Source organism: Protopterus annectens, chromosome 8.part1 (genome assembly GCF_019279795.1).
Source record: "Protopterus annectens isolate FY-2018-M chromosome 8.part1, PAN1.0, whole genome shotgun sequence".
Classification (NCBI taxonomy): Eukaryota; Metazoa; Chordata; order Ceratodontiformes; family Protopteridae; genus Protopterus; species Protopterus annectens.
Window position 1 is genome coordinate 549,110,918 of NC_056742.1, and position 17,557 is coordinate 549,128,474.

At 39.3% G+C, this 17,557-nt stretch overlaps 1 protein-coding gene across 1 annotated transcript in view; it reads left to right on the plus strand.

The window, feature by feature from the left end:
- The window catches only part of CENPT (centromere protein T), a 687,603-nt gene that overhangs the window by 539,050 nt on the left and 130,996 nt on the right, over nucleotides 1–17,557 (plus strand). The window contains exon 9 of the mRNA XM_044082068.1: nucleotides 11,588–11,815. Within this exon, the coding sequence (XP_043938003.1) occupies nucleotides 11,588–11,815 (228 nt within the window). The remainder of the gene's footprint in view (nucleotides 1–11,587; nucleotides 11,816–17,557) is intronic.

Sequence of the window (17,557 nt, forward strand, 5' to 3'; positions counted from 1 at the left end):
GACTCATTCCCATGAATGGTTGCTAAACAGAGATGTGTTCCTGGACCTGGTCCATTGATGGAGTATTCCGGGTGTGGATCTGTTTGCCTCCCCCTTGAACAGGCAAGCACGGAGGGTGGATGCTCTTTCATTCCCTTGGAAGGGGATGTTCGCTTATACATATTCCCCCTCTTCCCATTCATATAAAAAGTTCTGCTGAAGATTCCGAGAGATCCTCAAATCTTGTCTTTGACCCCCTATTGGCCAAGGCAGCATTGGTTCCTTCTAGTATATCATCTAGCCAAGGACAATCACCACAACTTACCTCACCGGATGGACCTGCTCACGAGAAGGGAATGGTCATACACCCCCATTTGTCCACCCTGAACCTTAGATTGTGGGTGATAAGGCATTGATTCCCTTTAGACCCCTTTACACAGAGGACGTGCTTCAGGTTCTGCATAAGGCCAGAAAACCAACTACCAGAAAATATTATCTATCCAAATGGAAGAGGTTTCCTGTTTGGTGTCTAAAACAAAATTTACAACCACTGACTGTTGAACTTCCAGTGGTTTTGTCGTACTTGTGTGAACTGATGAACTCTGGCTTGTCTTATTCCTCAATCAAGACACACTTAATCTGCCATCTCAGCATGCCTTCCACTCACCCCACCTCTGGCTTCTAGGCTAGAACATGTTATTTTTGAAGGGGGTTCTTCACCTCAGACCTCCAAGGAAGCCCATTTGACCTCCTTGGGACCTAAATTTTGTTATGGAAAAGTTAACTTGGTTACCTTTTGAGCCAGCTAAGGACTGTTCTCTCCAACACTGTACGTGGAAAACTATCCTCTTGGTGGCCTTTACTTCAGCCAGAAGGGTTTCTGAACTACAAGTCCTCATGGCCTTGCATCCTTTTACAGTTTTCCATAAGGACAGGGTTTGTTTGAAGTGCTAACCCATCATTCATGCCCCAAGTTGTTAATGAACTTTCCTTGAATCAGGCCATCAACCTTCTTCCCTTCACATCAAAATCCTGCTGAAAGGATACTCCACTCCTTGGATGTACATAGACGACTCCGATTCTATTTGGCCAAGACCTAATCCATCCATAAATCTGACAGGTTCTTTGTTTCCTACCACCCAAGAGCCCTGGGACATTGTTTCCAAGCAAACCATATCTTCATGGATCTCTAAAACTATCTCCTTTTGCTAAACAGCCCATGGCAGAAGGCTTCCCTTCCCAGTAAAGGCACATTCCACTAGGGCAGTGTCCTCCTCTTGCGTCTTCTTTAAGAGTTTGCATACAGCTGCCATTTTAGAAGCAGCTACATGGTCATCTGTCCATACCTTCATCAAACACTATAAGTTGGACATCATTTCTAGATGTTGTTCTCTTCTGTATGCTACTGTACAGTTTCCCACTGTCCCTTTCCCCAACAATTGCCTGACTCCTGAGTACCCACTCTGTAGTCGCTGGTTCTGGCGGCATACAGTTCTGAGGTAGGTGCATGCTGATGTCCGTTTTGTACCCATGTCTGTTTATGACCGATGTTCACTGAGAAACTGGGCTGTCACAAGTACCTTTGCAGTAGCATCTGTCTTTTGTAAAATGGCCGGACGTACGCAAGTTGACCAGAGGCAGACTCCCTTATATTATGGATACAGCAGCATATAGAAGAGAAAGACATCTAAAGTTATGGTAAGATTTTGCACCTCTGACTCACTCACACTCAAAATAAATTCAAATCTCACATGCTCAAGCACTTATGGGAATCCTGACACAGATTTCCAGCTGTATCCCCTCCACAATACAAATGGTACATGCTGCCATCAGAGTCGGACAGGTCTACACACCATTCAAAGGGTGATCAATTATTAAAACTTAAATACCAAAATAAATGACAGCTATGACCAGAAGCAGCCAGGCATTCAAGGTGACCTGGGGAGTATCAAACAGGTTAAACACTCTCTAAACTTTAAAGAATACACAGATTGTCTAGCCACAGTGTAAAGTAATGAAAAACATTTAATAAGAAGAAAAATTATTACAAGAATGTAAATCAACAACTTTCAGTAAACACCAGAATTCAGTCACCAGAAATATAAAATTAAACTGTAGGATAGAAGTCCATCATCTTAGAAAAATTATATCAAAATAACTAAACTTTTGTAATCTAATTAGAGAATACTGTCCCTGATGTAATCTAAAACATAACAGCAAGGTAAAGGTAGGCTTCCCTGCATAGCACTATGACTGCAACTCTCACTAATGGCTCAGCACTGTAACTGACTTCAGTCTCTTTTATATTCTCCGGTTAACAGTCTCAACTGTCTTATTTTAAAAATAACAGCTGTTTGAAAAAGTTCTTTTTCCTGTCAGCCAGCTGTTAAAATAATCACCCAGCAACTAGGAACACTCTAATGACATCACCCACTGTTCAGCTGCTTCTCTACAGACAGTTTGTACTTTAGAATCTCTCTCACAAACATGACCATTTAGAAATGTATCAGAACCCTGACAGATTCTTTAAACATTTTGTATAAACAGGGAGATGCTCAACATTTTAAAAACTTATTTACATTCTCACAATTGGACATACTGGCATACAGTACAAGTTAATCTGATAATATCCACAAATCTTCTGCCAGACATCCTATCACGGATGACAGTTTTTTCATTTTCTTCACATCCCTACCCCCCTTATGACTCGAGCACAATTTTCAAGTGGCCTTTGAAAACAAACGCTTGAGAAAAATGGGTCTACGTGGAAATATTAGCCCACTATCCTGAACAATCCATCCACATTGGCATTATTAACCCCACTGCAATGTTGTATAGTCATATGATATGCTTGCAATCCTAGACTCCATCTCAGTAACTTTTGCTTATTGACCCTATTAAGTCATGTTAGTTTTATGATCTGGGAGTACAGTGAATTTTCTCCCATAAAGATGGGGCTGCAGCTTTTGCAATGCCTACACTATGACCAAACACTATTTCTCCACAGCTGCATAACCCTCTTCTCTAGGTTCGAGTCTGTGGCTCAGATATACCACTGGGTGCTCATCTCCTTCTGCGGAAACTTGGCTAAGTACAGCAATCACCCCATAATTTGAAGCATCCACCTGTACAGTAAATTCTTTATTGTAATCTGGGCTGGCTAACACAGGAGGTCATCCCAAAATCTCATATGTTTATGGAATGCCTGTTCACAATCTGTGGTCCACACTACCTTGTCCAGTTTATTCTTCCTAGTTAGGTCAGCAAGGGGTACAGCTGTACTGTAACTGGGCACAAATTTCCTATAATACCCTACTGTCCCTAGAAATGCTGTCACTTGTTTCTTAGTAACAGGAACTGGCCATGCTTGAATAGCTTCCACGTTGACAGGACAGGTTCTGGCCTAATTTTACCACTTCCCACTCTGAGTCCTAAGTAAGTGACGTCTGCCATACCCACTTGACACCTACGTAATCGATCCAGGACCTCCCTAACATGTTGGAGATGTTCTTGCCAGGAATGACTGTAAACGGTGATGTCATCCTAGTATGATGGAGCACATTCCCCTACTCCTAACAAGATACGGTCTGCCAGCCTCTGGGAAGTTGCTGGGGCATTTTTCATTCCAAAAGGCATTCTGGTAAATTCATACAATCCGTAATGGGTGATAAAAACTGGCCTTTTTCTAGCAGCAGAAGTCAAGGGTGCCTGCCAGTATCCCTTAGTCAAATCAGTAGTGGTCAGATACCTAGCCCCTTCCAGCTGTTGTAGGGCTTCATCTGTTCTCAGCATGGGGTATGCATCTGACTGTTTAACTATTTAATTTCCATTAGTCTACACAGAATCTCACACTACCATTCGGTACTAGCACTACTTGGGAAGCCCAAGGAATGTTAGACTCTTGAATTACCCCAGTTCTAGCTTTTCCCTTATTTCTTCTTTGAGTCTGCTTCACTCTCTTAGGTACTCTGAGGAACCTGCTTAATAGGTTTTTGGAGTCCTGTGTCCACAAGGTGCTGCACCAAGTAAGTATATCCAGGTTTTCCTGTGAACATATCCCCAAGTTCCTGCAGTACCGTTTTTATCTCCTGGATATGATTAGGAGTTAACTGCTGTGACATGGCGATCTCTTCCACAGAGGTGTCAATCTTAGCCTCACCCAAAAGATTGGTTACCATATCTGTTTCAGACTCTTCCTGCCATCCATTTTGAATGCTCAATACTAGGACCTCCCTGTCATGATAAGGTTTCAGCATATTCACATGGTACAGTTGGTGCCCTTGTCTCCTAACCTACCAAATTTACCATGTAGTTCACATCACTGATTTTTCTCACCACCTCAAAGGGTCCCTCCCAAGCTACTTGTAACTTATGCTTAACAGGAGCAAGTACCATCACCGTCTGTCCCTCAGCATACTCTTGGGCTCCAGCATTCATGTCATACCAAACCTTCTTTTGTTGATGGGCCACTGCTAGGTTCTCTTGAACTAAATCCTGGAGTTCCTTAAATCTTGTCTGGAAGTTGAAAACATAAGCCACAACAGACTCACTCTCACTTTCCCATTCGTCTCGAGTTAACTGTTAGCCCCCTCACCCTGTGCCCATATAACAAGTCAGAGGGTGAAAAACCTATAGATTCCTATGGTACTGCCCTGTACACAAATAACAGATGGGACACATACTTGTCCCACTCCGTTTTAAATTGGTCTGCAAATAACCATAGCATAGTCTTCAATGTAGAATTTAACCTCTCCACAAGACCATTAGTCTGGGGATGGTAGGGGTGTTTTTTAGATGTTTCACCCCACAACGCTTCCACAAACAATTCAGCAGGTCTGACATGAAGTTGGCACCTTGGTCAGTCAGCATTTTGTGTAGAAAACCTACTCTGCGTAAGATTTCTAGCAAAGCATTTGCCACCTTCTCTGTCTCAGTAGATGACAGAGCCACCACCTCAGGATATCTGGTAGTGTAGTCCACTACAACCAAGATGAATTTCTGTCCTGTAGAACTAGGAGTACTCTGGTCCCACAGTATGCAGGGCCACTCTCTGAAATGGCTCTTTGGTAACAGGCAAAGTTATTAACTGAGCCTTAGCCTTGTCCCCTGCTTTACCATCTTTTTGGTACTGTTCAAAAGGACTACAGTATCCAACCACATTCTTCGAAATCCCAGGCCAGTAGAAATTTTGCATAATACATCTCAAGTCCATATGACCTGAGAAAGGAATGTCATGTGCTGTCGTTAAGAGTGACAGACAGGTAGCTCTAGGCAATACCAACTGCCGTATTACTTCACCTTCTACCCTACCTCCAGGAGTCCACCCTGTATACAACAAACCTTTGTTCCAGTGTACAGACTCCCCTTACTTGAGCCTAAGACGTCGCCTTAGGCATCTTCCTCAAGCTTTGTAACGTATGAGCCATAATTTGAGCCTGTCACAACTCTACCTTTGTAATATTTCCCAGCTCCCCTTCCACAGGAAGCCTAGTCACTTCCGACAGCAGTGCCTTGCTGTCACTTTGGGTACCATCATTCACCTTCATTCTCGCAGTCGCTGTGTCCCAGGGAACATCAGTACCCACCAACAGCTCTGGCTCACATTCAAACTTATTGCTACCAGATAGCATCTTCTCTGAAACAGCCACCATGTCAGTCAAAGCTTCAGGTATGAGATCTTTGTGGGTCTCTCCCAGACTACCAGACCTACATGCCTTTCTCCAAGCCTCACTGCATGTACATAAGGTAATGCATCATCAGAGTCAACCCCTATGAGGACATCTGCAGAAATATCCTCAAGCACACCTACTTGCTTGTTTCCTCTTCCACCCTCTCAGTCAAGATGAATCTAGGCAAAGGTATTTGGAACAGGGTCCCTCCCAATGCTCTGACTGGATTGGACTATTCAAACAAGTACTGCTGTTTTCCAACCACTGCAGACCTCACAGTGGTTATATCAGAAACTGTGTCCCTCTTAGCAGTTACCTGTTTACCATCTACTAAGACAGGTTATAAATTTTGGTGATATTTTGGCACCCCGGTTGTTTCTAAACAACTTACAACTAGCAGTTTGTCATCCACACTTACTGGCTCTCTCACCTTTTCTTTCTTACCTTGTCTCGATGGACATTTGGCTGCTGTGTGTCCTCTCTAGTTGCACTTGAACCATCTAATCCCTAACTGTGCACTTGAATTAGTAGTTTCCCCCCATTACTGGTGTACTCTGCTTGAGTGGTTTAGACTGTTCGCCATTGGGTTCCTTTATATCCATGTGCAGTACTGGATATCCCTTTATTATGCAGTGGTACTCTGCTTGCCACATAGAGATCCCTTTTCTCCCCAACTCCTCTGCAGGATTACACTCCTGGTCTGCTAACCAGACTCTCATGTCATCAGGCATAGTGAGGGCTTGTTCCCTCACCAAAATGTCTTCCAGTCCCTCAAAAGTGGTGACCTGACATCCAGTCACCCATCTGTGAAAGTAAGTACTTAAGTCAGCAGTATAATCACATATACTTTCATCTGCCTTGCGTCTTTGTTCACAAAACTTTTTTCTGTATGCCTCAGGTGTTTGAAACAGTCAAGCAAGCAATATTTCACTTTGTCATAATTCACACAGTCAACATCATTTAACTTTGGTACAGCCTGAGCAGCTTTACCATGGAATAAGGGAGTCAGGAGGCAAACCCGGAGCTCATGGTCGACATCATATTGTCTACATACCCTTTCAAAAATATGAATAAAACTATGTCATCCTCATCCCTGTACTGAGGAAAAAGTATACTGACCTTTACAACTTCTGGGGTCCAGTTATTCCCTTCCTCATTACCTCCATGACTTTCTTGAAGGGTAAGAAGCTCCATTTCATGCTGGCACTGTCTGTCTGTCCTCTATTTCTAAAAGCCTCAGTTTCTCTGTTGATTACAGTTCAAGATGTTTGGTCTGCAGGTGCAGTCTCTCTTCAATCTCCAGTTCATATTGGCATTGCCTCTCCTCGGCCTTCAGTTGATATTGGCGCCACTTCCCCTCAGCCTTCAGTTCTAATCTCCTTAACTCTTCTTGGGTCCTCTGAAGAAAATGTAGACAGTCTTGTCTCGGCAAGCTGCACATCAGCAACACCAAACTGGATATCCTCCAAATGGCTGGTCTGAGCTGTGGCTGCAACCAAGGCTGAAATCATTGCTTCCTTGGTCAAGTTGGCATGCATTAATCCTCTGGCTTTTCACTCCTTAGCCAACTGGATCTTTATCAGCTTGCTAAAATCTTCTGCTGACATCCTTGCCTACTATCCCTGACTGACTGACTAAACAAAAAAAATAAACTGGATAGAAATTCTAAATGTTTACCTTGTGGCTGTCAAGAATGCATACCTTAATGACAACTACCCACAGGCTACTGGAATCCAATTAAAAATCTCACTAAGCTGCTAACAATTAAATGTGATAGCCAGTTAGTATCCCACCAGACTGCCACCAGTAAAGTGAAGTCCCTGACTTAAAACCCAGGTCAGTAATGAAGGAGCCTCAATCTGCACCACTGACTCCAGTGTGGAAGCGTCACGGAAAACACCCAAGCACACGAGTAAAATTCCACAGTTTTCCTGAAAGGCACAGCAGGAATATGTTTTGTTTGCTGGGACTGGACTATATACCTCTGTCCACCCCAAATATAATCCTTAGCATACACTTCAGAGCAATGGGTTCCAGTTTAAGACCTGTCACTCGCACTCAAAATAAATTCAAATATGACACACTCAAACACTTATGGAAGCCTGACACAGATTTCCAGCTGTGTCCCCGCATGCAAATGGTACATGCTGTCACCAGAGTCAGACAGGTCTCCGTTATTAAAAATTAAATATCAAAATGATAGCTATGACCAGAAGCAGCCAGGCATTCGAGGTGACCTGGGGAGTATCAAACAGGTATAAGTACTCTCTCAACTCTAATGAATACACAGATTGTCTAACCACAATGTAAAGTAATGAAAAGCATTTAAAAATAAGAAAAATGATTAAAAGAATGTAAATCAATAACTTTCAATAAACACCAGAATTTAATCACCAGAATTATAAAATTAAACTGTAGGATAGAAGTCTGTCATCTTAGAAAAACTCTGTCTAAATAACTAAACTTTCCTAATCTAACTAGAAAATACTGTCCCTGATCTAATCTAAAACATAACAGCAAGGCTAAGGCAGTCTTAAGCTTTTGGTGAGTCCTTTTTCTTGGGTATTCACTGCACAGCACTGTGACTGCATCTCTTCACTATCTGCTCGGCACTATAACTGACTTCACCAGTCTCTTTTATAGTCTCCGGTTTACAGTCTCAGATAACAGTCAGCTGTTTGAAAAAGTTCTCTCCTGTCAATCAACTGTTCAAATAATAACCTAGCAACCAGGAACATTCTAATGACATCACCCACTGTTCTGCTGCTTCTCCACAGACAGTTTGTACTTTAGAATCTCCTTCACAAACATGCAATGAGGAATGTATCAAAATTTAGACAGATTCTTTAAACATTTTGTACAAACAGGGAGATACTCAGCATTTTAAAAACCTATTTAAATTTTCACAATTAGACATGCTAACATACAATACAAGTTAATCTGAGAATATGCGCAAATATCCCACCAGACATGCTGACACAGATGTGTTTTCATTTTCTTCACACAAGGATATCACAGCCTCTTCTGTACTTCCCCTTTTCCTACAAGAATGTCAAAGCTAGCTTTTTAATGTCCTTGTAAGTTACTGCCTTAGGAAGGAGCAACCCTTGAGTGGTGTGTACGAAGAATGGTAAGATAAACCAATTTATTACATGGAACTTCTGTGTCTTATCAATTCTGAAGTCTCCTCTAGTTATCAAAAAAACATAATCGACATCTGTTAGCTTGATGGAACATTGAATTGCATCTGTGAATTGTATGCCTAGGTAATTTATTTGGTTGGTTCACTTTAAAAAAGGAGTTGTCTGGATAATCACTTGAGAAGGGGTGTAAGCTGCCCTGACTGTTACAGTTTGAGACATTGATTTTGTATCCCAGTAATTTCCCAAAGCTTTTGAGAGCTGCAGTAGCTTCCTTCAGTTCCTTTTCCAGTTGTGATAGGTAGAAGAGTAAATTGTCTGCATACAGAGCAGATGTAAAAACATGATCCCCAATCTTACAGCCTTTCAGTATTAAGTTATGTAATTGCAGGAGGTTCCAAATATATGGCAAATATGAGGAGGAAGAGCAGGTAGCCTTGTCTAGTGTCCTTGAGGATCCAGAAACTGAAAGACAATGTGGAATTTTTCACTGTAACATCTGTGTCCTCATACAAACTCACCATCCATTGAAAGAGCAGCTATGCATACTGGATCCAAACCGATCACAAGGAGGAGAAATAATTAGTAATAATGACCTGAGAACACTTTAGCAAAAAAACATTTTATCTGTTAATTACTAGGTTGGATAAAAATGAGGAGGTTCCTTAAGATTGGAAACGTGCATTTGTTAAACATGTCTTTAAGGAAAATGGGAACAGGACAACCCAGAGTGATACAGTTTTTATATCTGAAGCCTCCATCACATCAGCTTTTGGTAAAGTCTGTTTCTTGCACAAGATCGTTAGAAACTTGGTGTACATGTTGACTTTGTGCCTTACTGTTCAGTGCTGATCATTATTTTCAAGTGTTTTTGGGTTATTTCATCTTTCTTTAACTAGCTGCAAAGGACATCAGAGCAAATACTATTTTTGTGGTTAGTAAACAACTTTAGCTTTTAGATAAATAAGTGCAGGTTTAGGTGGGAGGAAGAGAGCCAAGGATTGCAGCTTATGCCATCATTGCAAACCGAAAGTCCCAACATCATGTGGTGCAGGAGTTCAGGAAAACTCTCCATCATTTTGTTTTACTCTTAAGAAGTGAAGAATCGCCAGATGACAAACTGATTTTTTCTAAATGGATTACTGTGGTGTTGTGACATCATGCAGTTAACTGGCCTTTGGTTAGTAAAAGCAAGGGGCATTCTGGCAGGCAAATTGCTTCTTCCACTTCTTGCTTAAACAGTGCCCCTATAAGGTATGTCTGCTTCATACCGTCTTTAGTTCTTTGCACATACTTTTATCAAGACTTATGCTTTGGACCTCTGCTTGAGAAGTTCATTCCTTTGGCTCAATTGTGCTTTACAGTTCAGCTTTCTGAGGTATAGTCATCATAATTTCCATTTTCTCTCTTGGAGATTTATGAATGCTTCATGGGATTCTTTCCAGATGTTAATAATTGCAGAAGGCCCTTTGAAGTAAGGTATACATTTACCTTATTAGTTAATGTCTAAGGTGAGGTTTTGTGTTGGATATTTACTTTGTGTCAGATGCCCATTGCATCTGTTTTTGGCAAACCACCATCTACGCATTACAAGTTTGTAATATTATATTTTAGTACCCTCTCCCCAAATGCAGTGCTGATTAGCCATGTTCCATGGCGGTCAGAAATGGGGACCTTGGTGTGTGTTGTATGCTGCTAGTGTGGCAGAGGGACTCAGTAGTATCTTTAAGGATGGGTAAGTGCAGAAGCTTGTGTTCTGAGTGGAATATCATTGCAAGAACTTTCAAGGAAGGCAGCTATCTGCTACCTACTGCGGGCGTCTGTCGATCAGAAAGACATGTATATATGTTATGTTTATTTTTTTTTTAATAACGGCAACTGTAGCTATTAGTGCAGAGTATTTTTTCCTTAAAATAATTCTGCAAAATAGGACTTCATTATTTTTTTATTCATTCATTGACAAGCTTGGATTGCTGGAAGGGTGACTATGGCAAAAGAGATTTGAGCACCTGTGGATTGTTAATTTACTAGGAAAAGACTCCAGTAGAAATTATGGGATTGCCTAGAAGTAGCTTGCAGTACCTGTAGTGCTTTGTAGCAGAAGATGTGGAGGGAGAATGTGGGGGGATGCCTGGCTTTACATTCTTTGTGTGGAGATTAGATGAATAACGAGAGGTTTTGAGGCATTTTTCATCCATTTTAGACCCTTCCTGCAGTTCTGTCACCAATGCCGCAGTCCCACCTTCAAGTCTGACTTTCCCATTAACCACCAGGACTCTTACCAGTGGCCATTATGACTACATTGTAAGAGGGGGTGGAGTCCCTCTCTATGGACATACCAAGAGTGCCCAGTAGAACATGTGGCCGACGTGGAGTAGCCCTAGAAGGGATCATTACAAAGAATGGTATGTCAGAATGGCCTTGGCCAGTGTCTCTGCACTATCAGTCCAGGAGTGCTTAGGAAAGTATCCTGCCACTGGAGTTAAGAAAGTTTGTAAAATGTTTTAAATAGTCCATTATTTTGCATGTTTGTACCAGAGCAGCCAAACAGGAGGTACCTCTGTCTTTCTCTGAATGTGTATCCTTGTGTAAATTTATCATGTTTGGATGTTTTTCTCTTTATCGTTATATTAGTAGTAAACATATGCGTTGGAACAAAAAGTGTTGAAGAAAAGAATTTCTAGTTCACCGTTAATTTTATATTGCCAGTAACGTTTTATAGAATGTACATGTTAATATTAAGTTACATTAACAATAATTCATACGTTTATTACTTTATTTGTTCCTTCCTTCCTTCAGTTCCGTTGACCTCAGGACCTGACAAAAAGGCTGCTTCTGTAGCATATGATGGGCCATTGAGTAGCCCTTCATCCTCTGGTTCTCAATCGGAGTCCATAAATAAAACTCTTGGTGGCTATGCTGCTGAAAGAGTAGTGTATGCACACAAGTTCCGAACAACAGGAGAGCCAGAAGATGACGAGCGTCATGAGATCGTGGAAGATGAAGTCATCATCCCTGCAAATAAGGGTAATTTGTTTACTGCAAAAATAATTAGACTTATTTTTTTAGAAAGCTGTGTCAGTGTTAGAGTTCCAGTTCCCCATAATTTGTTAAATTGTTCAACATAAATTATATTAAAATTTGAAATTATTGATAATGTATTGGACATTGCTGTATATGTTATAAATATGTATTGTTATTAAATTTTAGTAAACTGAAAAGTACCAGGATGGACTTGCAGATCATCTACAGTTGGAACATCAGTAGCTGTACTGTGTATTAAAACAAATGAAGCCACTCTTGAACGTTGACTCACTGTTTGAATAGCCAGTATGGTGCCTTACCAGTAAGATGTCTAGCTCACAGTTCCAGTTTGTGGAGGTCCTTCCTGTTCTCTGGCCATTTTCTGTGTTGATGTTCGATGTGTCCTTCTCATGTCTGCGTCGGTTTTCTATGGTAGTTTTTCTTCCCATCAACATCCTGGTTGATGTTCTGTTTTAAATTGTGTGTGTATGTATATAAATAATATGTAATATGTGGGTGTACTTACAAATATCATCACCCAGATATCAACATCACTAATGTCAACACAAAAAAATCAGAAAACAAAAGTTGACACCAAACTGTATATGCTCATAGACATATAACCTTGGATCATGCAACTAAACAACTGTGTTTATTTGCAAGGGGGAAAACTTCCCCATACCCCCACCCCCAGCTAATTCTGTATAGTTTAGTCAAAGTCAGGTGAACTTTAATACTGATGAGACTGAGTTTTTTATAATGACTGTAGATGATGGCTCTCTGTATACGTGTATTCCACAAGCTGAAGGAGTAGAGTTTGTATCTCAGTTTCTCTCTAAATACACTGCTTGGTCTGAATCTTCAGTAAAAACATGCTGTTCCTTGTTGGAATTATTATTAGATAATAACTTCTTTATTTTCAGCAAGAAAAGTTATAAACAGCTCTGTGGTGTATCAATGGGGGCCAGTGTAGCCCCAGCCTTTGTTGGGTTGGTGATGGCATGGTGGGAGAAAGAACTCTTACCTACCATCAGTCTTGCTTCAGATATTTTATTTTACTGCAGGTACATTGGCGATTTGTAGTTTATTATTAAAGGTCCTTCTGACAGACGTTCTTTGTTTTTAACACAAATGAATGTAAGCTGTGACTTTTTGAAATTTACTTTAAGTGGTCACGGCAATAATGTAAATTATTTGTTTGCGAGTCTGGAGTGGAATTCCTTAGATGCTTTTCTAGATATATCTTTAGAAAGTCTATGTTAATAATTATTTACACTTCAGTAGTAATCACCCCATGTATATGAAGAGTAACATCCCCAAGGGTCAGTTTATTAGCATAACGTATACAGATGACAACTTATTTCTTAACTACGTTAAATTCATTAGTGATTTATTTTTGTGTAGGGGGTACCCACTGACTTTACTTCAAGAAGTGAGTAGTAGCATCATTGAGAGAAGAGAATCGGTTCCCCATATTATTAAGAAGGGGCTTTGTGTTAATGTTACTGCTCATTGGGGTACCCACTGACTTCAAGAAGTGAGTAGTAGCATCATTGAGAGGAGAATCAGTCCCCCCTATTATTAAGAAGGGGCTTTGTGTTAATGTTACTGCTCATTGGGGTACCCACTGACTTCAAGAAGTGAGTAGTAGCATCATTGAGAGAAGAGAATCAGTCCACCCTATTATTAAGAAGGGGTTTGTGTTAATGTTACTGCTCATTCTACCCCCACTTTGTTTTCGACTACACCTAAATGCATTATTAATATGACTATAGATAGTAATAAAATTAAATCAGTAGTCTTTAATAACTGGAAAATTATTTCCGGTAATAATGAACTCTGTAACATTTTAGGTGATAGACCCATTTTTGTATACAAAAAATCTAATACTATTAAGAGTATACTTGAAAAAAATGACTTTAGTAGCCATGCCAGTTACTGATAAACCCAGGGGCATATATAAATGTCTTCTTTGCAACATCTATAGATATGTTTATGAAGGACTTTATATTAATTTACTTCATTTAATTTGCACTATCAGTGTACCTGGGAGATTCATTTGTAATTCTACCAATTTAGTGTATATTGCATTATGTTCAGGTTGCACTGCATTTTATGTAGGTATGACTACTAAGAATCTGAGCAAACGCATTAAAGAGCATTATTATGCTATTAAAACCAAGGATGATAAAAATGCATTGTTCAGACATTCCATTCAATGTAGTTCATATAAAAAAATTTCCTTTACAGTTTAGGAACATACTGTGGTTGACCTAAGGGGAGGCAACTTAAAAAACAGAGTGGAAAGGAAGGAAGGAGTTATTATGGCAACTTAGACTGGGGGCTGATAATCCCCCAGGTTTAAATGAATTCATTAATATTACATGTTTTTTAACAGATAGTAGATAGTAAGTATATTTGCTTTGTTTTAACTGTTGTATTTTTATATACTTTTGTACGTTAACTATTAAGTTACAAATGTGTATTTAAATGCTGATTTGTTGCTTAATTGATTAATTGATTTGGTATTTAATTGTGTTTTTGGGAGGGGCATGGTTTTTGTATAAAAAGTGTGGTAAATGTATGTATTTTTGTTTCTGAAGAAGTCCTTGAGACGAAAGCATTGAGTAAAGAAGTTTTTTATGCTAAATCTGGTTGGTGTCTTCCTCTGTTGCTCCAGTGTTTTGGATTTATTTGGTTTTGTTACACTGGTGTTTGTTTTATTTATATATATATATATATATATATATATATATATATATATATATATATATATATATATATATATATATATATATATGGGTCTACTGCTTTTAGTCGAATTACATTTGGTCGAAAATGATTTCAGGCAGCCCAAGTCACTGAAAGCCCATTTAACTGAAAGCTCTTTTGGTAGAATTATAGTTGGTCAAAAATGGAATATAGCCCCTGCCCCACTGCAGTGCGACCCTGGAGTTAGAATAAGTAAGGGGGGGTGTGGGGGGCATAGCCCCCCACTTTTTGCAACAAATTTTTACTGATGTTATATGTTTCAATGTATTTTTAATGGATACACATGTATATAATAGTGCATAAACTGTTATTATGTGGGGGGGGGCTGTGCCCCCCACACCCCCCTTTACTTAATATTCTCACTCCAGGGTCGCACTGCAGTGGAGCAGGGGCTAAATACCATTTTTGACCAAATGTAATTCGACCAAATGAGCTTTCTGTTAAATGGGCTGCCTGAAATCATTTTTGATCAAATACAGTAGAGCCATATACATATATATATATATATATATATATATATATATATATATATATATATATATATATATATATATATATATATAAATATGTGTGTGTGTGTGTGTGTGTGTGTATGTATATGGGTCTACTTCCAATAATTGAAAATCTGAGATGTCGAAGATGAAAAGCCAAGACGAGAATCATGAAAATGCCAAACCTCGGAACTGTGTAAGTATTCCCAGGGGAAGTAAACACTTGCCCAATGTGGGGAATCATGCCCTTCCCCCCACTGTAGTACGATCCCGGAGTTGGTATATATAGTTACAGTGGTGTGAGGGGAGTATACCCCACATGGGGGGGTGAGTGGCATAGCCCCCCACCTAGGTAGGTTTTATTTTATTTATTTTTATTTATTTAACATTTGTTTACCGGGAAAGTCCAACTTGGAACGAAGCCAATTTTCAGCAGAGGCCTGGGGAGAAACACTCCAGATGCATGTCTTTGTGACGTGGGAGGAAACCGAAGTACCCATTTAGTTTAGTTAGTTTTAGTGCGATGTGTTTTACTGTAGTGTTAGGCAAGTGTTTACTTGCCCTAGGAATACTTATACTGTTCGGTATTTTCATTTTCATGATTGTCTCGGCCCTTTCCTTGGCATTTAGAGTTTTCGATTACCCGAAGTAGATCCATCTATATATATATATATATATATATATAGCTGGTTACATTTGTCAAAAATCTTTTTGGTGACGTGGCATTAGTGGTCGAGTGAAGGTTTTTGTCAACTGGTGAAATCGTCAAATTTTGTTTTATTGACTTTAAGGTTAGTGCCGGTGGAGAATAATGCTGGAAAAAATGTGTGTATTTGTGTGAGCATGCACATGAGTCTTTGCAGGGTTTAGGGTTAAAATAAGGGCTAGGTAAAAGGAAAGATGTGTTTTGCATTTGGGTATTTATGAGCTTTGTGTGTGTGTTTACCTTGTGTAGCAGTAGTATTAGAGAAAGGATGTTCAGTACCTTAATGTGTAGGGTTAGGGTTGGAGCAGTAATAAAAGGTATAAAGGACCCCAAACCAGGAATCCACAACAAATAAAGGATGAACAGGTCCACCACAGGATGTAAGTCACAATAAGGCTAAGACCACGAACAACTGTAGGAAGCAATTTATTCCACAATTCCACACTTCAACGACTGAGCGCTTTCACCAGAAACCTGGTATCATCAGAGTCATAACATTTCAAATACACCCAGCATGTTCTTATATACATTTTAAATGGTCAATTAACCAATTAAAATTCCTTAAATGGTAAAATACCCTTTAAGGTTACTTTGCAACAACCAAAAACATTTGTAAAAATGCATGTGTATGTATGAATGCATTGATTAAAATAATATATGAAAAAATATATTTGTATACAAAATAAATGAAGAAATATCCTTCCTATCCTTATTACCAAACATAAACCTAACTTTAAATGCAATTCAATATATATAAAATGTAAAAATGAATAAATATAATGATAATATATACATACAATTGATTCTAAATATGTTAATATGAAATGAAAGTACTGATGTTAAACATTTAATACCTACTACCCATTTCACAAACCCATGTAGTATTATTCAAATTGTATAAACAACCAAATAACAAAATCAAATGCATTGTATTCTCAATGTATTAAACTAGTTAATATTAATAAGTATAACCATTGAACAGTTACATATTGGTGTTACTATCATCTGAATGAATATCTAATAGACTAAACAAGCATCCAGTAGAATAAAATTCTAAATAAAATTGGATCTATATTTTAACAAAGGTTTTAAGGAAATGCTTTCATTAATCCCCGGGTGTTTGGTAGCATTTAACCTAATCTGCCATTCCATTTCCCGGAGGGCAACAAGATTGTCAACATCTCCAAATGTGTCAGGTTTGATTTTATCTACTACAAAAAATAAAAATTTTTTTGTGACTTACATCTTGTGGTGGACTTGTTCATCCTTTATGTAGGGTTGGAGCAGACCTAATGTTGTTGTCAAACACTAATATGGTGGTGCAAGAGTAATTTAAAAAAAAGTTTGTGTTGAAGGAAGCGCAACTTCTCTAAGTGCTCATTTAGCCGCAAGATTTCCAGCCTTAACACTGTGTACTTTGTCTTCCTCCTTGGGGACTGGAGTAGAACATCACTGCCTGCTTCCACTGTCTTTGATTTAATTAGCTCATGTTTGAGGTGTCCATCTTTGCCAAGTGTTTAGCTCCACTGGAATCTGCTAGAATTGCAAGGTATCACAAGGCGTGTTCAAGGAATGCAGTGTGAAACAGTTAACAGGATGGTTATGACTGGATTAAGGTTATTTGGAGACTCAACCCAAGATCTCCAAGTCAGTACTGTTTTGTAGTCTGTAGTGAGTGTAGTACTCTCTACCCCCTTCTCTTGGCTTTTCAAAAAAAAAAAGAGGGAGCCCATTTGATGTCCCACCCTAACTTCAGACAGACCCATATTTGTTACA